This window comes from Phacochoerus africanus, chromosome 2, assembly GCF_016906955.1.
Source record: "Phacochoerus africanus isolate WHEZ1 chromosome 2, ROS_Pafr_v1, whole genome shotgun sequence".
In the NCBI taxonomy this organism is placed as follows: domain Eukaryota; kingdom Metazoa; phylum Chordata; class Mammalia; order Artiodactyla; family Suidae; genus Phacochoerus; species Phacochoerus africanus.
The window spans coordinates 240,201,885-240,222,376 of NC_062545.1; the positions used below are offsets into that span (position 1 = coordinate 240,201,885).

General features: G+C 50.6%; 1 protein-coding gene across 4 annotated transcripts in view; it reads right to left on the reverse strand.

Annotated features, from left to right (window-relative positions):
* Positions 1-4,360: 4,360 nt before the first annotated feature.
* The window catches only part of FBXO10 (F-box protein 10), a 75,416-nt gene continuing 59,284 nt past the window's right edge, over positions 4,361-20,492 (reverse strand). Inside the window, exons 6-11 of one of the 4 annotated variants that reach the window (XM_047767956.1) lie at positions 15,683-15,753; positions 13,927-14,079; positions 12,681-12,950; positions 10,474-10,787; positions 9,167-9,348; positions 4,361-6,136 (exon numbers count right to left, since the gene is read on the reverse strand). In XM_047767956.1, the coding sequence (XP_047623912.1) occupies positions 5,962-6,136; positions 9,167-9,348; positions 10,474-10,787; positions 12,681-12,950; positions 13,927-14,079; positions 15,683-15,753 (1,165 nt within the window). In that variant the 3' untranslated portion in view covers positions 4,361-5,961. Of the gene's footprint in view, positions 6,137-9,166; positions 9,394-10,473; positions 10,788-12,680; positions 12,951-13,926; positions 14,080-15,682; positions 15,754-20,492 lie in introns of those variants that run through there. The other 3 variants (XM_047767953.1, XM_047767954.1, XM_047767955.1) reach the window with 3 other exon arrangements.

The window sequence follows — 20,492 nt, forward strand, 5'->3', positions numbered from 1 at the left end:
GGGATTAGAGGCAGCTGTGTGCCTGAGGGGTCTTTAGGCAGCATGTTTACTGAGGGGCGGGACTGTGATCCTATCTGGATTGTTGTTTGCCCTGGGGCTTCTCAGCAGCTGACTGACAGGTGGGGCCAGATTTCCCCAAAATGTCCACCTCCAGAGAAAGGCATGGCTGCTGAATATTCCTGAGAGCTTTGCTTTCAATGTCCTTCCCTCACAAGCCATGTTCACCCCTGTTTTCCCAGATGTCCTCCAAGAACTGTGGTCAGGTTTGACCCAGATTCCTTTGGAGACTTTGCTTTGCCCTGGGACCCAGTGCACATGAACGTCTGTGTGCACCTTTTAAGAATGGGGTCTCCGTTTCCCCCAGTCCTGTGGAGCTCCAGTGCACAAGCCCCACTGGCTGTCAATGCCAGATGCTCCAGGGCTTTCTCCCTGTGCCAGATCCCCACACGTGAGAGTTTGATGTGGGGCTCAGAACTCTCACTCCTGTAGGTGAGTCTCTGTGAACCAGTTAGTTTTCAGTCTGTGGAGCTTCCCACCCCAGAGGTATGGGGTTGTTTATATCGTGAAATCATCCCTCCTACCTCTTGATGTGTCCTCCTCTTTTTCTTCTGGAGTAGGATATCTTTTTTAAGATTTCTGGTCCATTTGGGTGAAGAGTGCTCAGTCTTTAGTTGTGAATTTTGTTGTTTTTAGGAGAGAAGTTGAGCTCCAGTCCTTCTATTCTGCCATCCTAATCCCGTCTCTCTTCTCTCTTTTTGTAATTTTTAAGTAATTTGTGGAAATACACTTTAAGCCTGAAAATATCCTGTTCCCCCTCATCAAACTTCTATCACTGAGTTTTAGCCTTGATTGATGATTTTGGCGGAATCAGTTACTAAGATGGCTTCAAAATGGTGAGTGATTTTTCTAACTCCCAAGGTATTCTCGTATAAGCAGATGCTTTTCATTATTTTTTTTCATTTAATTATCATTATGGACTCTTAGATTCTTATTCTGTGAATATTGTTGTTATCATTTATCTTGATGCTCAGATTGTACTATATTTGGCCTGAGCTCTTTCAAGCTAGCTCCTGTATCTTCATCATTTTAAGGGTGCCTCCATAATTTCTGGCACAAGATATTCTAGCTGTCTTGTACTTTCCCTGCTTTAGCCCTGGAATTGGCCTCTTATCCAAGGAGATGGGTAGATGACATGAATGATGGGCCCAAACCAAGAAGTGAAATAGCATCCTGACAAGACAGACGGGATCTTTGGCCGCACGCAGGCAAGAACTGCTTTCTGAGCAGTGGTGACAGTTGTGTTGTGACTACACCAGAGGGCCACGCTAGGCTTGACTTCATTTAGAAAGGATGATAATCACAGTGGATGGGGAGCTCCCGTCGTGGCTCAGTGGTTAACAAATCCGACTAGGAACTATGAGGTTGCGGGTTCCATCCCTGGCCTTGCTCAGTGGGTTAAGGATCCAGCGTTGCTGTGAGCTGTGGTGTAGGTTGCAGACGCGGCTCGGATCCCACGTTGCTGTGGCTCTGGCATTGGCCGGCATCTACAGCTCCGATTGGACCCCTAGCCTGGGAAACTCCATATGCCGCGGGAGCGGCCCTAGAAAAGGCAAAAAGGGAAAGAAAAAAAAAATCACAATGGATGGGAGAAAAAGAACTGGTGCGATAAGCGTGTTCTTATTGGGAGACTACTCAGGTTTGGAACAAGCCCAGCAGACCCCGTGTGAGTCCTCTAAGAGGAACCATTCAGAGAAGAGCCTATCTGTGTTCTTGGGAGGAAGTGGGGAAGAAGGTGGGCCCAGGGCTGCTGCTGAGGACAGTGTAGGCTCAGGTGCTCTTCTAAGACCCAACTGGCTCTTAGGTGTTCTGGCCACACCACACCCACCCACCATTCCCTGTAGTCAGGACCTCCTGTGGTGACAGGGGGTGGTGGCCTCAGCAGGACTTGGAGGCTTGGATGATGAAGTTGTATTTGGTCCTTTTTTTTTTTTAAGTTGAAATATAGTTGAGTGACAGTGTTTTAGGTGTACAGCAAAGTTTAATTCAGTTATACACACGTGTGTGTGTGTGTATATAGATTTAGATTTTTTACCATTATAGGTTATTACAAGATAATTGAATACAGTTCCCTGCACTATACAGTAGGTCCTTGTTGTTGCCAGACAGAGAATAGACGTCCTTGGGGGACTCCAGAAGGTAGCGATACTAAGAATGGCGTTGGGTATGTATCCTTGTCTCTCCATCCATGCGTCCAGCATTTAGTGAGTTTGCTCTGTGTTGGGTATAGAGGATCAGCGAGGCTTGACCTCACAGGCCATAAGGGAAGAGGGAGGATCAAACAAGTGAACAGACTTTCCATGCAGAGGATTTGGTGCCACCATGGGGATAACACAGGTGGGAGCATGGAGTGGGGGCACGTGACTAAGATCTGAAGAGATCAGGGAAGGGGGTCCATAGAACGGTGATGAAGTAAGATCTCGAAGTATTGGGTAGGATTTAGCTAGGGACATAGATTTGGGCTTAATTAAGGAAACAATAATCAGATGGACTAGGTTGTCTTGGGCAGGTCTGGCATGCTGTGTGGGAGAGCCAGTCCTGCGCCCTCACCCAGCGCAGGCTACTGCAGAGCAGTCTTCCCCAGCCACAGAAGAGCTAGCATGAGCTGGATGTTCTGTGTTCCTCCCACTCTGCCTTCAGATGACTTGGCAGAAGATGGGCTGTGTGTGTGTCCCGGCTGCTGTTACAGAAGCCCTAGGTCACAGCCCCACTCATACCTCTCTGCCTACAAGTGCTTAACATTTGGTAGGGATCTTTCACCTTCGGGGCCTTGGTAGGCATCAGCACTCAGAACTCAATTCCTTCGGTAAAGAAGGGGCAGTAACCTCACCAAGTCAGTGCTTAATATACTGTTGATGGGATGTGGAGTTTAAGATGATTTTAGTGCCATGGAAGTATATGAGCCTCTATGAGGTTATGCTAACTGCAGTAACAAATTTCCCCCAGATGTTTGTTTTTTCCTTTTTATGGCCGCATCCACAGCCTATGGAAGTTCCTGGGCTAGGGGCCAAATTGGAGCTGTAGATGCCAGCCTACACCACAGCCACAGCAACCCCAGATCCAAGCAACATCTGTGACCTATGCCACAACTTGTGACAATGCTGGATCCTTAACCCACTGAGTGAGGCCAGGGATGGAACATGCATCTTCATGGCTATCAGTCAGGTTCTTAACCCACTGAGCCACAAGAGGAACCCTCAAATATTTGGTTTATTTGCTTGTGATACTGTGGATATTTTCATTATAATAGTGTATTTTAAGACCACCAGCTTTTCACTTATAGTAGTTATGTAATTGTAAACATTTTTATCTTTTTTTTTTTTCAGGGCTGCACCAACAGCATATGGAAGTTCCCAGGCTAGGGGTTGAATTGGAGCTACAGCTGCCGGCCTGTGCCACAGCTCATGGCTATGCCAGATCTACTGAATGAGGCCAGGGCTTAAACTTGCATCCTCATGGTTACTAGTTGGATTTGTTTCCACTATATCCCAAAAGGAACTCCTAAACATTTCTTTCTGGTTAAGTGTTCTTGGATAGGATCCTGGGATGGAAAAAGGACACTAGGTAATGACTAAGGAAATCTGAATAAACTATGGACATTAATGAGCCAGTAGACATAATATCATCACCCATCTGGTAAGGTTTTTTTGGGGTTTTTTTTTTTGCTTTTTAGGGACGCACCCATGGCACATGGCAGTTCCCAGGCTAGAGATCAAATCAGAGCTGTAGTCATTGGCCTAAGCCACAGCAACTTGGGATTCGAGCCGCATCTGCGACCTACACCAGACCTCACGGCAATGCCAGATCCTTAACCCACTGAGCAAGGGTCAGGGATCAAACCTGTATCCTCACGGATACTAGTTGCTTTCATGAACCGCTATGACACAACGGGAACTCCTATAAAATAGGATTTAAAAACATTTAAGCACTTTGTTCTCAACTGACATAAGGATATAGCAAAAACAATAAGATGCTGAGTGACTGAAGCTGGAGAAAATGTGGCCATGGATCTGAAAACCCTTTGCAGACCATCAAGCCACCCACACAAGGGACTTTGCTGTTGACATTCACCAAACCCACAGGGCATGCAGGACTGCAACTACAGTCCCTGACTGATGCTCGAGGATACAGACCTTGGGATTCAGAATCTGTGGGAAGAGGCTGAGTGGACAAGATGGCCCGGGGTCTCCTGTCTCTTTCAGGGGAAGCAGTGGTGCCTCGGGGAGGTGGCGCAGTGATGGGACAGCATCTAGTGCACAGGAACCTTCGCATAGACCCAGACCCAGGAAAAGTCCCCCAAAAGTGCCTCTTTTAAAATATAGAATTTTATTTTGGTTACTGAGATTTTCATAAGCACTTGGTTCACAGAAAAGTCATTTCTTACAAAATATCAAAAGGCAGCATCTTGTACAGCGACTCACACTGGGGCCACAGAAAAGTGCAAAGGACAGTGATGGGGGGAGAGAGGCCCATGCTCTTGTGCTCAAATTCCTCAGGGAAGCAGCCCATGCTCCCACAAGCCCCCACCCTTCCCCACCTGGGAGAGCAGCACCGGGGGCCCTGGCAGAACCAGCCTGGAAAGCCAGCTGTGAGGTGCAGGACAACGATGCTACCAGGCTGGTGAGGCCCTGAGCGAAGGGCTGGGGACTGTTCTGGCTCAGCCGGGCCTGCATCAGGCTTCAATCCTTGAGCAGCGGGTCTGAACCTGTCTGGCCCTGGAACTTTGACACATTCACAGTTTGGTTCAGCACAACCCTTTCTCCTCTCCTCACTCAGGCTGCTACCTCAGCCCTGGCCCTGGTCTGGGGACACAGATGGTGACCCTCAGGGAGCTCAGGGCAGGAGAGTGGAACAGGAGGCAGAGGAGGAGGAGCAGTGCATCTGGAGGGTGTCCAGTGTCGAGCCTGGAAGGATGGGAGAACCTGGGTGTGTGCAGCTGGCAAGGAGGGCGCGCCTGGAAGAGGGGAGAGCGTGAGCCAAGGCACAGAGTGGGAAACCAAGGGAGGGTCGGTAAAGGCAGGTCAGCATCCATGAGAATGTGGACACAGATGGGGGCCTGGGGCACGTCCATCGCCACTGGTGTAGGGCCCAGGAAGGCGGCTGGTTCGGGTGTGCTTGTGGGATTTAAATCCTTGGTGCGGCAGGCACTGAGCCTGCTCACCTCCTCCTGAGTTTGGGAGCAACTGGAGGGGAGAGTGGAGTTGGCTGCCCACACCACCTAGCCCGGCGCTGTGGGGAAGCTGCCTCCACCCGTGCCCTCCTGTTTCCAGCATGTCCCTGTCGTCCCGGGGGCAGCCTGTCCCAAGCCCCCTCCATGTCTGAGAGAAACCAAACCCAACTCCTCCCGTCTTGCAGCCAGCAGGGAGGGTGTGGCCGTGTCCCCAGAGGCTTGAGGACGAGGTCTGGGAATGGGGAGAGTTGGGCTCTTTCCGCCTCTCACTAGAATCACTTTCTTCCCTTAGAATGAAAGCCGTTCTTCCCTGAGCAGAGGCGGGGTTTGGTGTATAAAGCGCAGCTCCCTGTACCTCAACCGGAGACCCCTGCCCACTGTCTCCGTCTCGCTTCCCCCCAGCTCTTCATACGCTCTACGAGAGCTCGAGGGAGGGCCTGGGGACCCACCACCTTCTGTTTCCATTTTCTCCTTGAAAAATAATATCAAGTTCCTCCTGCTGAAGGTTTTGGAGGTACCTTGTGCTCAGTCCGCAGAAGACTCGGGGGCCTGTTTTCTTCCGGGTGGTGCTAAGAGGACAGAGGAGCCCAGCGCCTTCACAAGAGCTACTTCCATCCTGGAGGCTGCAGCCTCATAGCTCGGTGGGCAGGGCCCGAGCCTGAGAGCAGGGCATGTGCTTGCTTCTGGAATCTTCAGACAGCCCCTGAGCTGCCCCACCCCATGGCTCTCCACTCTCACAGGATCGTGCAGAAGATGCTGCGTTTGCTGTGGTAGCCACCTTCCACGTGGGCGGTGATCCTGGTCGCCATGGCTGTCACCTTCTGCCCACTGTGGGCAGCAGAGGGGCCTCGGAGAGAGTTTTCAAGGTGAGGCCGGGCTGGTGGGTTCACGAGGCGCCACGTGTCAGACCTGGAGGTGCAAAAATGAGAGGGAACTCTGAGCGTCTAGAGCATGTGCTGAATGCCCTGCACAACCGCATCTTTGCCTTAAGATCACTGGGTCCAGGTGTTTAAATCTAGGGAGGTTGCATCTCTCTACTTAAGTGAGAGCAGAAGGACATGTAATTCTAGTTCAAGCTCTCCCGTCAGTTCTGCATGTAACCTTGGACTAATTCCTTCTTGTCCTGGTTCCCCACCTTTAAACAAGGATCTAGATAAGACCAGTGGCTTTTGTTTTTTTCTTTCATTCCCCCACCCTCAACTTTTTTTCCAGCTGTATGACCCTTGGCGTTAGACCAGCTTTATTCATAATCACCCAAGTCTAGAAACTACCTAAATATCCTTCAGCTGATGAATGGATAAACCATGTGGTACATCTGTACAACCGAGCACCACTCAGCGACAAAAAGAATGAATACAAGTGAACCCCAAATGCACTGGGCTAAGGGTAAGAAGCCAGACTTAGGAGTTCCCATCGTGGCGCAGTGGAAACAAATCCGACTAGGAACCATGAGGTTGCCGGTTTCCTACCTGGCCTCGCTCAGTGGGTTAAGGATCTGGCGTGGCTGTGATGTAGGCTGGCAGCTACAGCTCTGATTCAACTCCTAGCCTGGGAACCTCCATATGCCCCAAAAAGCAAAAAAATAAAGCCAGACGCCAAAGACTGCAGACTGTATTATTTCTTTTATATGGCATTCTGGAAAATGCAAATCCATGGGGGGATAGAAACTGCTGGCTTTCCAGTCTCTTGACCTCTTGAGATGATGAAGCCTTGGGACAAATCAAAGGATAGTGAAGCTTTGATGAGGGCTTTCTGTCTTAAGTTACAAGGAACTGTCTCTTACAAACATCAAATTCTAAATTTCTTAAGTCAGTAACCATGTCTTCTCTTGTTTTGTTTTAGGGCCGCACCCGCAGCAATATGGAAGTTCCCAGGCTAGGGGTCAAATCGGAGCTCAGCTGCTGGCCTACACCACAGCCACAGCAATGTGGGATCAGAGCCATGTCTGTGACCTACACCACAGCTCACGGCAACGCCAGATCCTTAACCTACTAGTGAGACCAGGGATTGAACCTCATGGATCCTAGTCAGATTTGTTAACCACTGAACGCCAAAGCAAACTCCTTCTATGTTTATGATAATACCATGAGTAGGACTATAAAAATGTGGGTAAAGTCAGAGGTTGGCTACTGTGGGGTCAGTAAAAGCCTGGGGACTATGTTCAAAGAATTGCAAGCATTGTTTCTGGCAGCAGAGTGAGCTCCTGAGGAAGGGTGAGGAAGAGACAGGAAGTTAGGAGCAGGCAGTGCATGGTGCTGACAGGTCTGGGCTGTACCCTGTACCCTCGGGTCTCCAAAGCGGGAGGAGGGAGTGGACCCCGGGGAGTTTGCAATATAACCTGTTGGGATATGGGAAGAAAATGGTAGAATTTCTACTTATACTTTCTGGGGGGTTTCCTCAAAAGATATTTTTCACTGAGAAAGGATGTAACAACAACAAAAAGAGTAGAGATGATTACTCTAGAAAGAGAGGCTCCATCCAAGGTTTCTGACCATGCATATGACCTGACCAGAGCTGATTTAGAAAGATTACTCTGGCAGGACACAGAGGCCAGCCTGCAGCGTCCAGGGTGGCTGACGGGGCAGAGGAACTGGGCAGGAAGCTGCTACAACGGGACAGAGGGATGAACAGGGCAGGAGTGCTACCTCCAACCACGGCAGTAATCATTATTTTTACAACCAGTATCGCAAACTTGCAACCAATCAGAACAGAGTCCATCCGTAAACTGAAACGGCTATAGTGGTGACAGGGGCCATGGGGCAAGGTGAGGGGTGCTGACCTGAACCAGGGTGGAGGCAGTTGGGAAGAGGAGGGGCCAGGGACACAAACATTTTAGAAGCAGAATCAGGTGGACCTGGTAACTGAATGAAGGAGAGGCAAGGGTTTTGCTGCCAGCACAGCATGGATGGCGATATTGTCAACATGGGGAACAGGGAAGGACCAAAAGGAGGGGGATGGTGAGTGAGAAGCAACTACACTGAGGCAGAAATACGAAAAACAAGGGACAAAAGGGGCAGCAGCACTTAACACTCAGACATGCTGCTAGGTAATACGAACTTATCTTAAATTGGTGTTACAAAGCCATTATTAACTGTATTTTACCAAGGCTCAGAGGTGTTAACTAACTTGTCCAAGGTCACACAGCCAGTAACTAACAGAGGTGAGATTTGAAACGACATATCCCTGACTCTTTTTTTCTTTTTCTTTTTTTGGCTTTTTAGGGACGCACCGGCAGCATGTGGAAGTTCCTAGGCTAGGGGTCGAATCAGAGCTATAGCTGCCGGCCTACATCAGAGTCACAGCAACTTGGGATCCGAGCAGCATCTGAGACCTACACCACAGCTCACAGCAACGCCATATCCTTAACCCACTCTGCGAGGCCAGGGATCGAACCTGCCACCTCCTGTTTCCTAGTCGGATTTGTTTCACCTGAGCCCCGATGGGAACTCCACCCCTGACTCTTTTGTTGTTGTTTTTTGGTTTTTTTTTTTTTTGCCTTTTTCTGGGGCCGCACCCACAGCATATGATGGTTCCCAGGCTAGGGGTCAAATCAGAGCTGTAGCCGCCAGCCTACACCAGAGCCACAGCAACTCGGGATCCAAGCAGCATCCGGGACCTACACCGCAGCTCACGGCAATGCCGGGTCCTTAACCCACTGAGCAAGGCCAGGGACCGAACCTGCCACCTCATGGTTCCTAGTCGGATTCGTTAACTAACCACTAAGCCATGAAGGGAACTCCCACCCCTGACTCGTAAAGCTTATGCCCAGGTTCAGATCCTCAGCCCAGGCCTGACACAAAGCCCAAGCACAGGCCTTATCTGATCAGAGTCGAAAGCTGGCAGAACCAGGAAGCAAGGGCAGCTGCAGTCACTGGCCTGGCTTCCCCAGTGAACTCCCTGCGGTTCTAGCAAATGGGCTTGGGCAACCCCCGCACTTACTTTTTCTTGAAGACCAAGAACTTGTTGTTTTGCACGATGCATTCTTGGTTGCTGGGAATCTGCTGAAAGATGGTCTTGTTGCTCTTGCCCTGGAAGATGATGTTCTCCTGCACCAGAGCCTTGGCGTGGCCTTGCACTGCAATGCCATAGGCCCGGAATGAATGGATCCGGTTCTTTATTACCTGGGAGAGGCAGCCAGAGCTTGTCACACCTCAGGGACTCCTAGACTGGTAGGGGAGCCAGGTAAGTGAATCACTAGTTATAAAACTGAGGGGTAAGATCATGCTAAATAGGTCAGCACGGAGCCATGGGAGCTTAGGGAAGGGCTATTGAGACTAGCCCAGAGGGAACCAGGGAAGGCTTCCTGGAGGAGGTGATGGGTAAGCTATAGGAGTTTATTGGGTACAGAGCAGGGGAGAGTTGTCCCAGGAAGAAGGAGCCATGTGTGAGGGCCTGGCAGAAAGGCAGGTGGGGCCAGAGGCTTGGGCCCCTGGTGACCCAACTGAGGCAAGAGCAAGCCCTCCTCTCCCTTCCTCTGCTCCCACAGAACTTGGATGTAAAACCAAGGAATTCGTCACTCCTTGCCTAAGTCACTGACTCATGGAACCACAAAGCCAAAGAGAGGCTTTGGGACTGTAATTTCACAAGGTCAGGGGCTGGAGCTGGCTCAGCGTTGACACTCTGGCACCCAGCTCAGTGCTGTGTGTAAAAAGGGAGCTCAGAGCTCACCATCCCATGGGCAAGAGAACCAGGCAAAGGACCAGACGCAGAGCACTGTGGGAAGCCTACGGGTGGGCCCGAGGACCTTAGCAGGGGTCCAGAGGAGGGGCACCTCAAACAGCCTAGAGGGGCAGGGAGGGCTTCCTGGAGGTGACAGCCAGGCCGTAGGTCCAAGGTAGGAAAGGGGGGAGAAGGCTACTCCAGTTATACAGGGAAGAGTGTGCAAAGGCCCTGAGACAAGACTTCTTCCCTCATTAAGAACATACTACAATCTTGTATGAAATTACTTTCTTAGGGGAAGAGAGCTAAAATAGCCCTAATCTTGCCCTGAAGACCACAAAAAATGCCTTGGGTGGCACCCCCACCCCAGCTTCCTGCCCGCAACTCTTGTTTGCCTTTCAGAGCCCAGCTCACATGGCTCCTCCTGCATGAAGTCCCACCTGCATCTCCCAGGCTGGGTTTTGGCAGCACCCTTGCAGAGTGCTGAGAGCTCACGCTTCCACTCAGCAGGGAGGGCAAGAGGGCTCTCCCAGGGCTGTGCCCTGAGTTGCACACACATCACATACATCACACACACACACACACACCTTTGTGTCGGATGTGGGCAGCAGCTGGAGCCCGCTGCCCCGGTTGCCAATGATGTCATTTTCAATGACGACGGTGCTGTCACCCTTGGTGATGATGCCATGGCCCCTGTTGTCATAGATACCATTGCCCCGGAGCTCCACCTTGCACTGGGCCTCGACCTTGACCCCACTCTGGCGATTGCAGGAGATGCTGTTGTTGGCCACACGGGTGAGCTGGCTGCTCTGGGCCACAGTGATGCCTCTGTCCCCGTTGGCATGGATCACATTGGTGATGACGTGCAGTGCCTCACTGCTCTGGACATAGAGTCCTGAGGCTACGGGTTCAGTGACAGGGGAGCAGAGAAAGTACGGGGGGTCCCAAGGTCAGTGCTGACAACATCAGCAGGAAAAGACTTCCTAGACCTGTGCACCCAAGAGAAGGCGGGGGAGGAGAGGTGGCACGCACAGAGCCAGCCCTTGGAGGTTACACCTTCCACGCTGATGACAAAAGCAACAGCAAGAAAACTGTTCTTCCTGGACCAAGTCCTCATAAAAGTGGTCAGGGAAACATGTGAGAAGATTCCTTCGGCTCTCGTCCCGCTCTGGAATGCCTCCTGTAGCACCCTCATCCTACCCTTTCTGCATGTGTAAGGGGGGTGCTCACTACCTGCTCAAGGCTGCCCATTCTGCCTTTTAACAGACAGACCTACCTGCTAGAAATTTGTTTTGTTCCTCTTCCCATTCTGAGCTAGGATCTGCCTCAGTACTGTTTTGGGAAATTTTCTTAAGAAATTTCTTAGAGACACTATGTGCTTGTAGAAAACGAGCACGAAGCAGGTTTGGAGCGGCATGACTTGGACAGGAAGAAGCAGCATGGCAGGTGGACCAAGGGTGAGGAAGAGGACTCCACAGTGGTGACATCCACCCACCTCAGGAGCAAGAGGCCTGGGGCAGCGCTTGGAGGAGGGTGTGGAGGGCAACGACTATGGGGTCATATGGGAGCAGTCTAGGCTGTGTGAGCTCGCAGGCACGAAGCTTTTGGTGCCCCTTGCCTGTTGCTTCTCCTGACTTGGTTGAGAACAGTAAAAATACATCAAGTATTTATGAATTGATGTGGCTTTGTTTGTCCGACTGGACAGCATGGCCAGGTGGAGGAAACCCTGAACTCCACAGGCGGAGGGGACAAAACTCATTTTCCGGATAAGTGGGCTGGGGCCACTGGCTAGCCAGCCCCCTGCCTCTGCCACTCCCAGGGGAATGAAGTTACTAGGGCCCAAGAACATCTTTAACAAGCCTTCCTCCATCAGCCCCCTGGAAGTGATTCTGCTCATCAGCCAGGTTCAGGAGCCCTGGAGGTGTTTTGTTTTGAATTGGTCCTAAACTGTTTACGGCAGTAAACCAAATATATTTAACATTTATGCAAATGTTTAACCTTCCAAAAAAATACAAAAAAAAAAAATTTTTTTTTTCACAAGCTGCAAAGCCAGGAAACAAGTTTCATTGGAGACACCACTGTTCTACCAAGAATAGACAGGAAGGGAACCTGTGATCTCAGCAGATGGCACACAAAGAAAAGGATGGACTCTGCCCTGGTCGGCAGGGGGAGCCCTAGAGGTAGAAAAATTCCACAATATTATTTTTTTCCCAATTCAATACCTACTATCATTTTTTATCAAGATAACATGGATTTTAAATATTTTCTGTAGCTCTAAGAAAGAAAACAACATTGCTAATTAAACCATGATCTGCCGTCAACTGCCAGAGGCATCTCATCAGAAATGTGCAAGCGTGTGCAAAATGTGCATCTCAGAATTTGATGGGAAACACATATGCCAGGTGTGTGCCGGGGGAACTGACAGGAGTGGGATTCAATACCTTGCCTCAAGTTCACAGCCTGTCAGAGCTGATGAAACAGCCGCAGAGCCAAATACAGTCCCAGCAGCCCCAGGGCCTGGGGGAGGGCACAGGTGAAGGCGGGAACGACCGAGGGGGAGGGCTGGGTGCAGGCGCAGGGGGCTCTGAGCTCCGAGTTGTTTGGGATGTGTGAACGGGAGAAAGGGAACTGCAGGCAAGAGAAATAGAATGAGAAAGGCGGCGTGGGGTGGGGGCTGGGGCAGAAAAGAAGGGAGTCAAGTCCAGGGGGCTGGGGTACCAGGCTGGAAGGGCCTGAGGGTGATGAAGAGAGCCAGGGGGGTTTTGGAGCAGGAGCTGCGGGGAGAGACGCTCACCTCCATTGTGATTCACACTGTTGGACTCAATCAGAGCTACCGTGACGGGCCGCCGCAGCGGGTCGTCATCCTTCTCCGGCTCCGGCTCCCAGAGGATGGCATCGCCGTCCTCGCTGAAGTTCTCCTGGGCCCCGTGGCCTCCAGGGAACTCCCCGGAGCCATCCTTCTGGCTGAACACTGCCAGTCCGTACAGGCCATTGTAGCTGACGTGGTTGCTGGTGACGTGGGGCAGGCTGGACGACATCATCCACACGCCACAGCCCTTATTCGCTGGGACAGGGAAAGGAGCCCGTCACTGACGCCGAGAGATGCCTGAGAGGGGAAGCAGAGAAGACCCTGGCCTGGGAGACAGAGTCCCTGATTTGCACATGGCCTTGGACAAGGCACGTGAGGGCCCGGGTGCAGGCTTCTCCTTCATACAGGAGGGGTAATAACAGGTCAGTCCCATAACTAGAATCAGTCCATGGGAGAGAAGTGCTCTGGGAGCTGTCAAGGCCGCACTTCCAGATCCAAAGCACACAGGCCCATGGTGGTAGTGCCACAGGTGCCCTCCGTGCCGTGCCCATCTAGCCCAGCCCACCCTCCACAGAGATGAAGGTGGTCTCAGTTTGAGTCCCAGCCCTACTACATCTTAGCTGTGTGACATTGGGCAGGTTATTGAGACTCTCTGTGCATGAGTTTCCTCACCTTTAAGATGGACTGAAGAGCTGTACCTACCTCAGAAGGCAGTCATGAGAATTAAATGTGATCATGCATATAAAGGGCCTAGCAAGAGTCTTGCGCCTGAAAGTAGGTCAGCTATGATTATTATTAGAGATGCAGTCCAGAGAGATCGAGGCTCTGCCCAAAGTCACAGAATGAGTGCAAACACTCTCCTTTCTATGATTGCCCGATTTCTCTCATTATCTATTTAGTTTTCTGGATCAAAAGAAAGGATAAGAGGAGTTAGATGCCCATGTGTCAGAAGTGGCCCTGTCCTTAAATAAGATCCACCCCAGCCTTGTGCCATTTTAGGCGAGGATAAAGCGCTCTGCTTTGCGGACCCCATGGGGTCAGTTTGGATTAAAGGTAACTCATGCCTCTGAGCGGGGCTGTGAGGCTGTGACCTTCAAATGAACTACTGGGTCTTTGAGGCCCAGGGGAAGGTGGAAACTTTCTCAGCACCCACAACTGGAGATGGACCTGGGCTTCCTGCCCCCAGGTGGGTCTGGGGCCCAACCACTTCCCCTGGCAACGCGCCCCTCACCGTAGATGGTGTTTCCTTCTATCAGGCCTTTGCCTTCATCCCCCACAACCACGCCATCGGAATAGCCGAAGCAGATGAGGTTGCTCCTGAGGGCGGGGACCCCTCCTCGGCGGATGTCCACACCTCCCCACTGATTCTCTCGGATGACATTTTCTATGCAAAGAGGCGGAGAAGAGAGTGAAGGGCCACCTCCAGTGATGGCAACAAGGGCCCGGACAGCCTATAGAAAGGCAACTGTGGAAGGACCCCTAGGTCCTCCCCTGTCAGCGGCAGCACCGTGACTCTTGTCTGGTGTTTTGACTTTCCAGGGACTTGTCTGCTGTCTGCTTTCCCCAAAGGCAAGGTTTGTGTTTGTCTCGTGCTCTCCTATGGCCCCAGTATCCACTGTGCCGAGCAGCCTGGAGGACTGATGATCAGGAATAAACTGGCTTTAGAGTCCCTCAGTCAAGGCCAGGCAGGGCTGTCTGTCCTGGGGGGCTGTCCTCAGGAGGGCTTGAAGCAGAATCCAGCCAATGCCCTCAGGCCCAGGGAGGCGCTCGCTTGTCCTCAACCTCCCTCCCCCATCCTCTCTGTCTCTGGGAGTGAGGGGGCTGAAGAGTCTCAAGGTAGAAGGGGCGTCCTGGGACACTGCTGCCCTGGCACCTTGGCAGGGCAGACTCAGCCTCCTGTGACGAGATGGTCATGGCTCATGAGACCGTGTGTGGCAGGGCCCTTCCTGCCTCTGGGACCCCATCCCATACTGCTCACCCCTCACTCTGACCCCACTGCAGTTACGTGAGTGGCCTCTGTGCTCAGGCATGCCCACCAGGGCTGTGCCCACAGGTGGCCTCAGGTGGAGTCCTGGCTCCTTTCCTGGGCTCTTTCCCATCACCCAGCTTCTGGCTTACATGTCACCTGCTCAGCAAGGCCTGCCCTGACCATATAATCCTAAAAACCCACACAGTTCCCCTATCACCGTATTTTAATTATCTATAGAGCACTTGTCCCCCTCAGATAAGACTTTTCTTGAAAAGCAATATATGTTTTTTTTTTTGCTTCCTAAAAATCAGTTCCTGACAGCAGAAATCCTATCTGCTTTGTTCACGGCTGTATCCCCAACTCCTGTGTACAGTATGTGCTCAAAAAGTGTCTGATAAATGAAGGAAGGCTGGATTCAGTCAAGGGGATTCACTGGCCCAATATTTACTAGATCTCTTTAATGCCCCAAGGTATGCCTATGCTCTAGGCTGTATGTCTACACGGATGTACCAGACAGACCTGATCCCTGCCTTCCAGAACACAGCACAGGAGACTGACATTAACCAGGTCACAGGAAATGAAGTAAAATATCCTGCAAGCCTACTGGGTACAGTCAGTGTGTATATGTATGATGGGAGGTCAGGGTGGGCTTCCCTGAGGAAGTGACACTCGGGCTCAGACTCGAAGGATGAGCAGGAGTTGGCCAGGCAGAGGGAAGTGGGGATGGGTTGTCAGAGCAGCAAAACCCAAGAGGAGGGATTCAGATGGTTTGTGCCGCCTAAAAGTTTCTGACTGTCATGTGAGCCGTTCATTCAGATCCTGTAAGCACCAGGCTGGCAAGGAGCAGACACCCCCTCCCCTGCCTGATAAGCATGGCCAGTGCATGGAGTTGGCATCCCTGGGTGCCACCCACTGTCATGGAAGCCAGTATGTTGAGGTGAAGGACGGGGCTGGTGGGAAGCCAGGGCTTGGCTGGGGTTGCCTGGCCGGCCACAGCTCCAGGCAATTCCTCTCCTACCTGTGATGAGGCCTCTGCCGTTCTCGTTCACAGCTATGCCGGCCGCATGGCCCCTGAAAATGTGGTTCCGGCTAGAATGGAAGAAGACAAAAAGGTGAGACCAGACCCATGTCATGGATCAAAGACAAGGCCCATCAAGGGGGCTTCCTTTTGTGGGCTTCCCAGATGGCTCAGGTCCACAGGGGCATGAAGCACCTCCTCAAGCCCCAGATGCCAGGCAGTTAGCAACCTTGTTACCACTGACCCACAAGGATGTCCATGTCCCTGAAGCCTCTCTGCACCATTATCCACACAGAAACACCAGGGTGGTTTTTTTGGCCATGCCTGCAGCATGTGGAAGTTCCCAGGCTAGGGATCAAACCTATGTCACAGTAGCAATCTGAGACCCTGTGGTGACAATACCCGATCCTTAACCCTCCATGCCACCAGGGAGCTTTAGAAACACGAATGTCATCATTGTGCATGATGACAGGTAAAGTTTTGGTGGTGTCAAGAATTCCTAGGAGGTTGTGCTACGCTTGTCTGGGAGAGATCTGTGTCCACAGCCTGAATCAGACCCTACCTGTAACAAGCCTACCAGCTTCTGTTTGTATCTAACAGCTACTCTTTACCTTCTTTTCTGTTAACTCCATCACCTATCCACTGAATTAAAACATAAAACAATCACATGCGTTGTCAAAAAGAAAACCAGATTTTTTTTTAGGGCCGCACCTGCGGCATATGGAGGTTCCCAGGCTAGGGGTCCAATGGGAGGTGGAGCCGCCGGCCTACGCCAGAGCCACAGCAACTCGGGATCCGAGACGCATCTGCAACCTACACCACAGCTGACGGCAACGCCGGATCCTTAACCCACTGAGCAAGGCCAGGGATTGAACCCGCCACCCCATGGTTCCTAGCCATCGGATCTGTTAACTACTGAGCCATGATGGGAACTCCGAGGATGTGGGTTTGATCCCTGGCCTCACTCAGTGAGTCGGGGATTCAGCCTTGCCGTGAGCTGTTCTGTAGGTCACAGACAGCTGGGTTAAGGATCCTGCGTGGCTGTGGCTGTGGTGTAGGCTGGCAGCTGTAGCTCTGATTCGATCCCTAGCCTGGGAACCTCCATAGGCTGCAGGTGCGGTCCTAAAAAGCAAAGCAAAACAAAACAAAACACTCTGTTTTTCCTCAGACAGATCTAAAGCATCTGCTTGGATGTGGCGATGATGGAATCAGCAGAGGTTACTCCAGATTTCTGGAATTCAGGGTTAGATGCAGGCTCTGGGCTAGGGCATGCCTCATCCACACATCCATGTTTCTCAGAGCCATGCCATAGCAGCAAATGCATGGCTGGTATACTTTTAATGCAAATCTCACCTTTGGGAAGGATCTGTGGCCACTTGGAGAAACACGTATGTGTGTGTATATTCAGGGTGGGCAGAATAAAGAGAAAGGAGGTATCAGAAAACCTCAGCAAAGGGGGACAGATCATTGTTCCAAGAACCAAGGGTAGGACAGTAAATACAGATGAGCCAGTCTGAGTCCTGCAGCCAAAGGCAAAAAAGAGAGACCCAATAGGCTATACATATGACTCTCACTGGCAAACAAACATGCTGTGGTTTGCCTTATCTAGGCCACTCCAGGAATCTCAAAATGCATTCTGTACCTTCCCATAGCTTCCCATCATCATCACAAAGAAACAAAGGAAAAAAAGCACAACCTTTTCTCTCAACACAACTCTTTTAAAAACCCAAGACCCTGATCTCGTTGTAAGAGTCCTTGCTCAAAACCCTTGAACAGCTCCCCAGTACCCACGAGGTCTGGGGTGTGGCTACTGTAACTAATGACCACGAACCTAATGGCTTGGAACACCACAGATTTACTATTTTCTTTAGGAGATCAGAAGGCCAAAATGGGTCTGACGGGCTAAATCAAGGTGTGGGCAGACCTGCGTTCCTTCTAGAGGCGCTACAGGAGGGGTCCAGTTCTTGTCCAGCTTCCTGGGGCTGCCCCCATTTCCTGGCCTGTGGCCTCATCAACTCTGACCTCTGCTTCTGCTGACACATCTCCTTCCCTCTGATGCTCATCCTCCAGCTTCCCTCTTCTAAGGACCCTTGTGATGACACTAGGCCCACCTGGATATTCCAGGATCCTCTCCCCACCTCAAGGTCCTTAACTAACTTAATCACCACTGCCAAGTCTCTTCTGCCATGTAAGCAAAGCACATGCAAAGGTTCCAAGGATCAGGAAATGGAGAGACACGGAGGGCCAGTCCTCTACCCACAACACTTGGTATTCAAGCTCCAGCATCAACCCCACTTTGTAGGCTGACCTTCTACTCAATCCCCCAGGCATCACATGCCCAGACATACCACATCTTTTACCCCATTTCCCCAGGATATACCTCAAATTTCACTGCCCCAGGCCCAGCATGCCTCTTCTGTGGCCCTCAAGTCCTATCATCCTTCAAGCACAATGCAAGTGTCAGCTCCCATGTGCCCTTCCTGACTTGCTCAGCGGAAATCAGAGCTGGGCTCCTTAGGCACTTGCATGACGACCTACTAGGCTCTAAGCATTCACTTTGATGAGTCTTCCCTCATGGCTACTCGTGCATGTCTGTCGCCAGCATGAGACTGTAAACTCCACGGAGCAGAGACTGTTTGTACACCCTTTTTATGTATGTTAAACAAAGAACACGCATACAGGCAAACACCTACTCTAATCTTAAAGCAATGATGCAAAAGATGGGGGAGAAACGTTCTCTGATCACTAATTGTTTTTAGTAAGCTGTCTACAACAGTGAAAAAAAAAAAAAAAAGACGTCCACATCTATTTTGAATAGATTGAAAATGAGGGACTATCAAAACAATGGGATGTTCTGAAACTGTCCAAGGTGATAAACATAAAGGTCATATAAATATAAAGGTCAAACAACGTGGAAAGGTAGTGGGGAGCGGGATGGGATGGGAGTTTGGGGTTAGAAGATGCAAACTACTACATTTAGAATGGATAAGCAATGAGGTCCTACTGTAGAGCACAAGGAACTATATCCAATCTCTTGAGATAGACCATGACCGAAAGTAACATAAGGAAAAGAATGTTATCTGTATGTATGACGGGGTCACTTAGCTGTACAACAGAAACTGGCACAACACTGTAAATCAACTATACTTTCTTTTCTTTTTTCTTTTTGTCTTTTTAGGGCTGCAACCACAGCTTATGGAGGCTCCCAGGCCAGAGCAACTCCAGATCCAAGCCACGTTTGCAACCTACAATGCAGCTCATGGGAACTCTGGATCCTTAACCCACTGACTGAGGCCAGAGATCGAACCTGCATCCTCATGGATACGAGTCAGATTCATTTCTGCTGAGCCACGACAGGAACTCCTTGGTTTTTTTTTTTTTAATCAACTATACTTTAATAAAAATACATACAAATAAAAATTTTATCTTACTAAATTAAAAAAAAATGGAAAAAAACATGGAATGATGCAGGGAAAAGTTCTCTGAATACAATTGCTGCACATTAATGCCAGCTATTTTTGTAAAGCTCAGATATCACCGTGTGAGTTTTCTGCTCAAATTATGATTCCCCATTATCTAGACAGAATAAACTCTACATTCCTCAATGGACTACATAAGGCCTTCTTCACCCAGCACAAAGCTCTCCACAACACTGCATGGCAAAGGTGGACTGCCACAAGGATATAAAAAAGTCAGGCTGCAGTGACCACAGGATCCAACACTGTCTGGGCCAGTCCTGATTTAAGCTGTTTTACACCCACGTGTCAGGCTTCCTCAAACCCCCAGCAACCTGTATGTTAACCCCCAAATCTGCTGTGCTCTGCTGCCTTTGCTCGTGCTGCTCCCTCCACTATGACGTCCACTCTCCATCTCCATGAGCGTCCAAGCTCTACCCACATTTCAAAGTCAAATTCCAATGCCACCTCCGAAATGAGGCCTTCCCACAGCCCCCTAGTCAGAATGATTCTCTCCCTCTCCTGGCACTACTTGCATAGCATTCATCACAGTCCACTGTATGAGAGTTGGAGGGCACATCCACAGCCCCTCCCACCTACAGCTTACACCACGGATGAACCAGGGCACACTTTCAGGCTGAGGTCAGATGTAGCCTCAGTCTTTTTTTTTTTTTTCCTTGCTGGCTGTGCCCGTGGCATGCAGAAGTTCCTGGGCCAGGGATCTAACAGCAGGGACACCACCACATCCTTAACCTGTTGTGCCATAGGAGAACTCCACCTTTGGATTTTTTTTTTTTTTTTCCTTTTCTAGGGCCGCTCCTGCAGCATGTGGAGGTTCCCAGGCTAAGGGTCTAATCGGAGCTGTAGCTGCCGGCCTACACAAGAGCCACAGCAACGCCAGAGCCAAGCCGCATCTACAACCTACACTACAGCTCACAGCAATGCCAGATCCTTAACCCACTGAACAAGGCCAGGGATCGAACCCGCAACCTCATGGTTCCTAGTTCCCTCATGGTTAACCACTGAGCCACGATGGGAACTCCCACCTTTGGATCTTAATACAGCACCCCAGGTAGTCACTCTCAACTGACCTGAGTGCTCAGGTGAGCTGAAATCTCTATGCCACTCCTACCCTAGCATTATTCTGGGCCCAAGTGTCCTCCAGACCAGAGTAAGCTGCTAGGGAGCAGGTTCTGCCCCTTGTGTTCCTTGTTAAAATTATTACAAGTGCTCAGTGGTGTTTGCTGAATAGAATGGCCACACAGTTAATTAGAAGGAACACACACACAAAAGCACAGAACACAGATCAGCAACAAAAAGCTGTGTTACCGAGGTGGGATTATGGGTAAAATCTG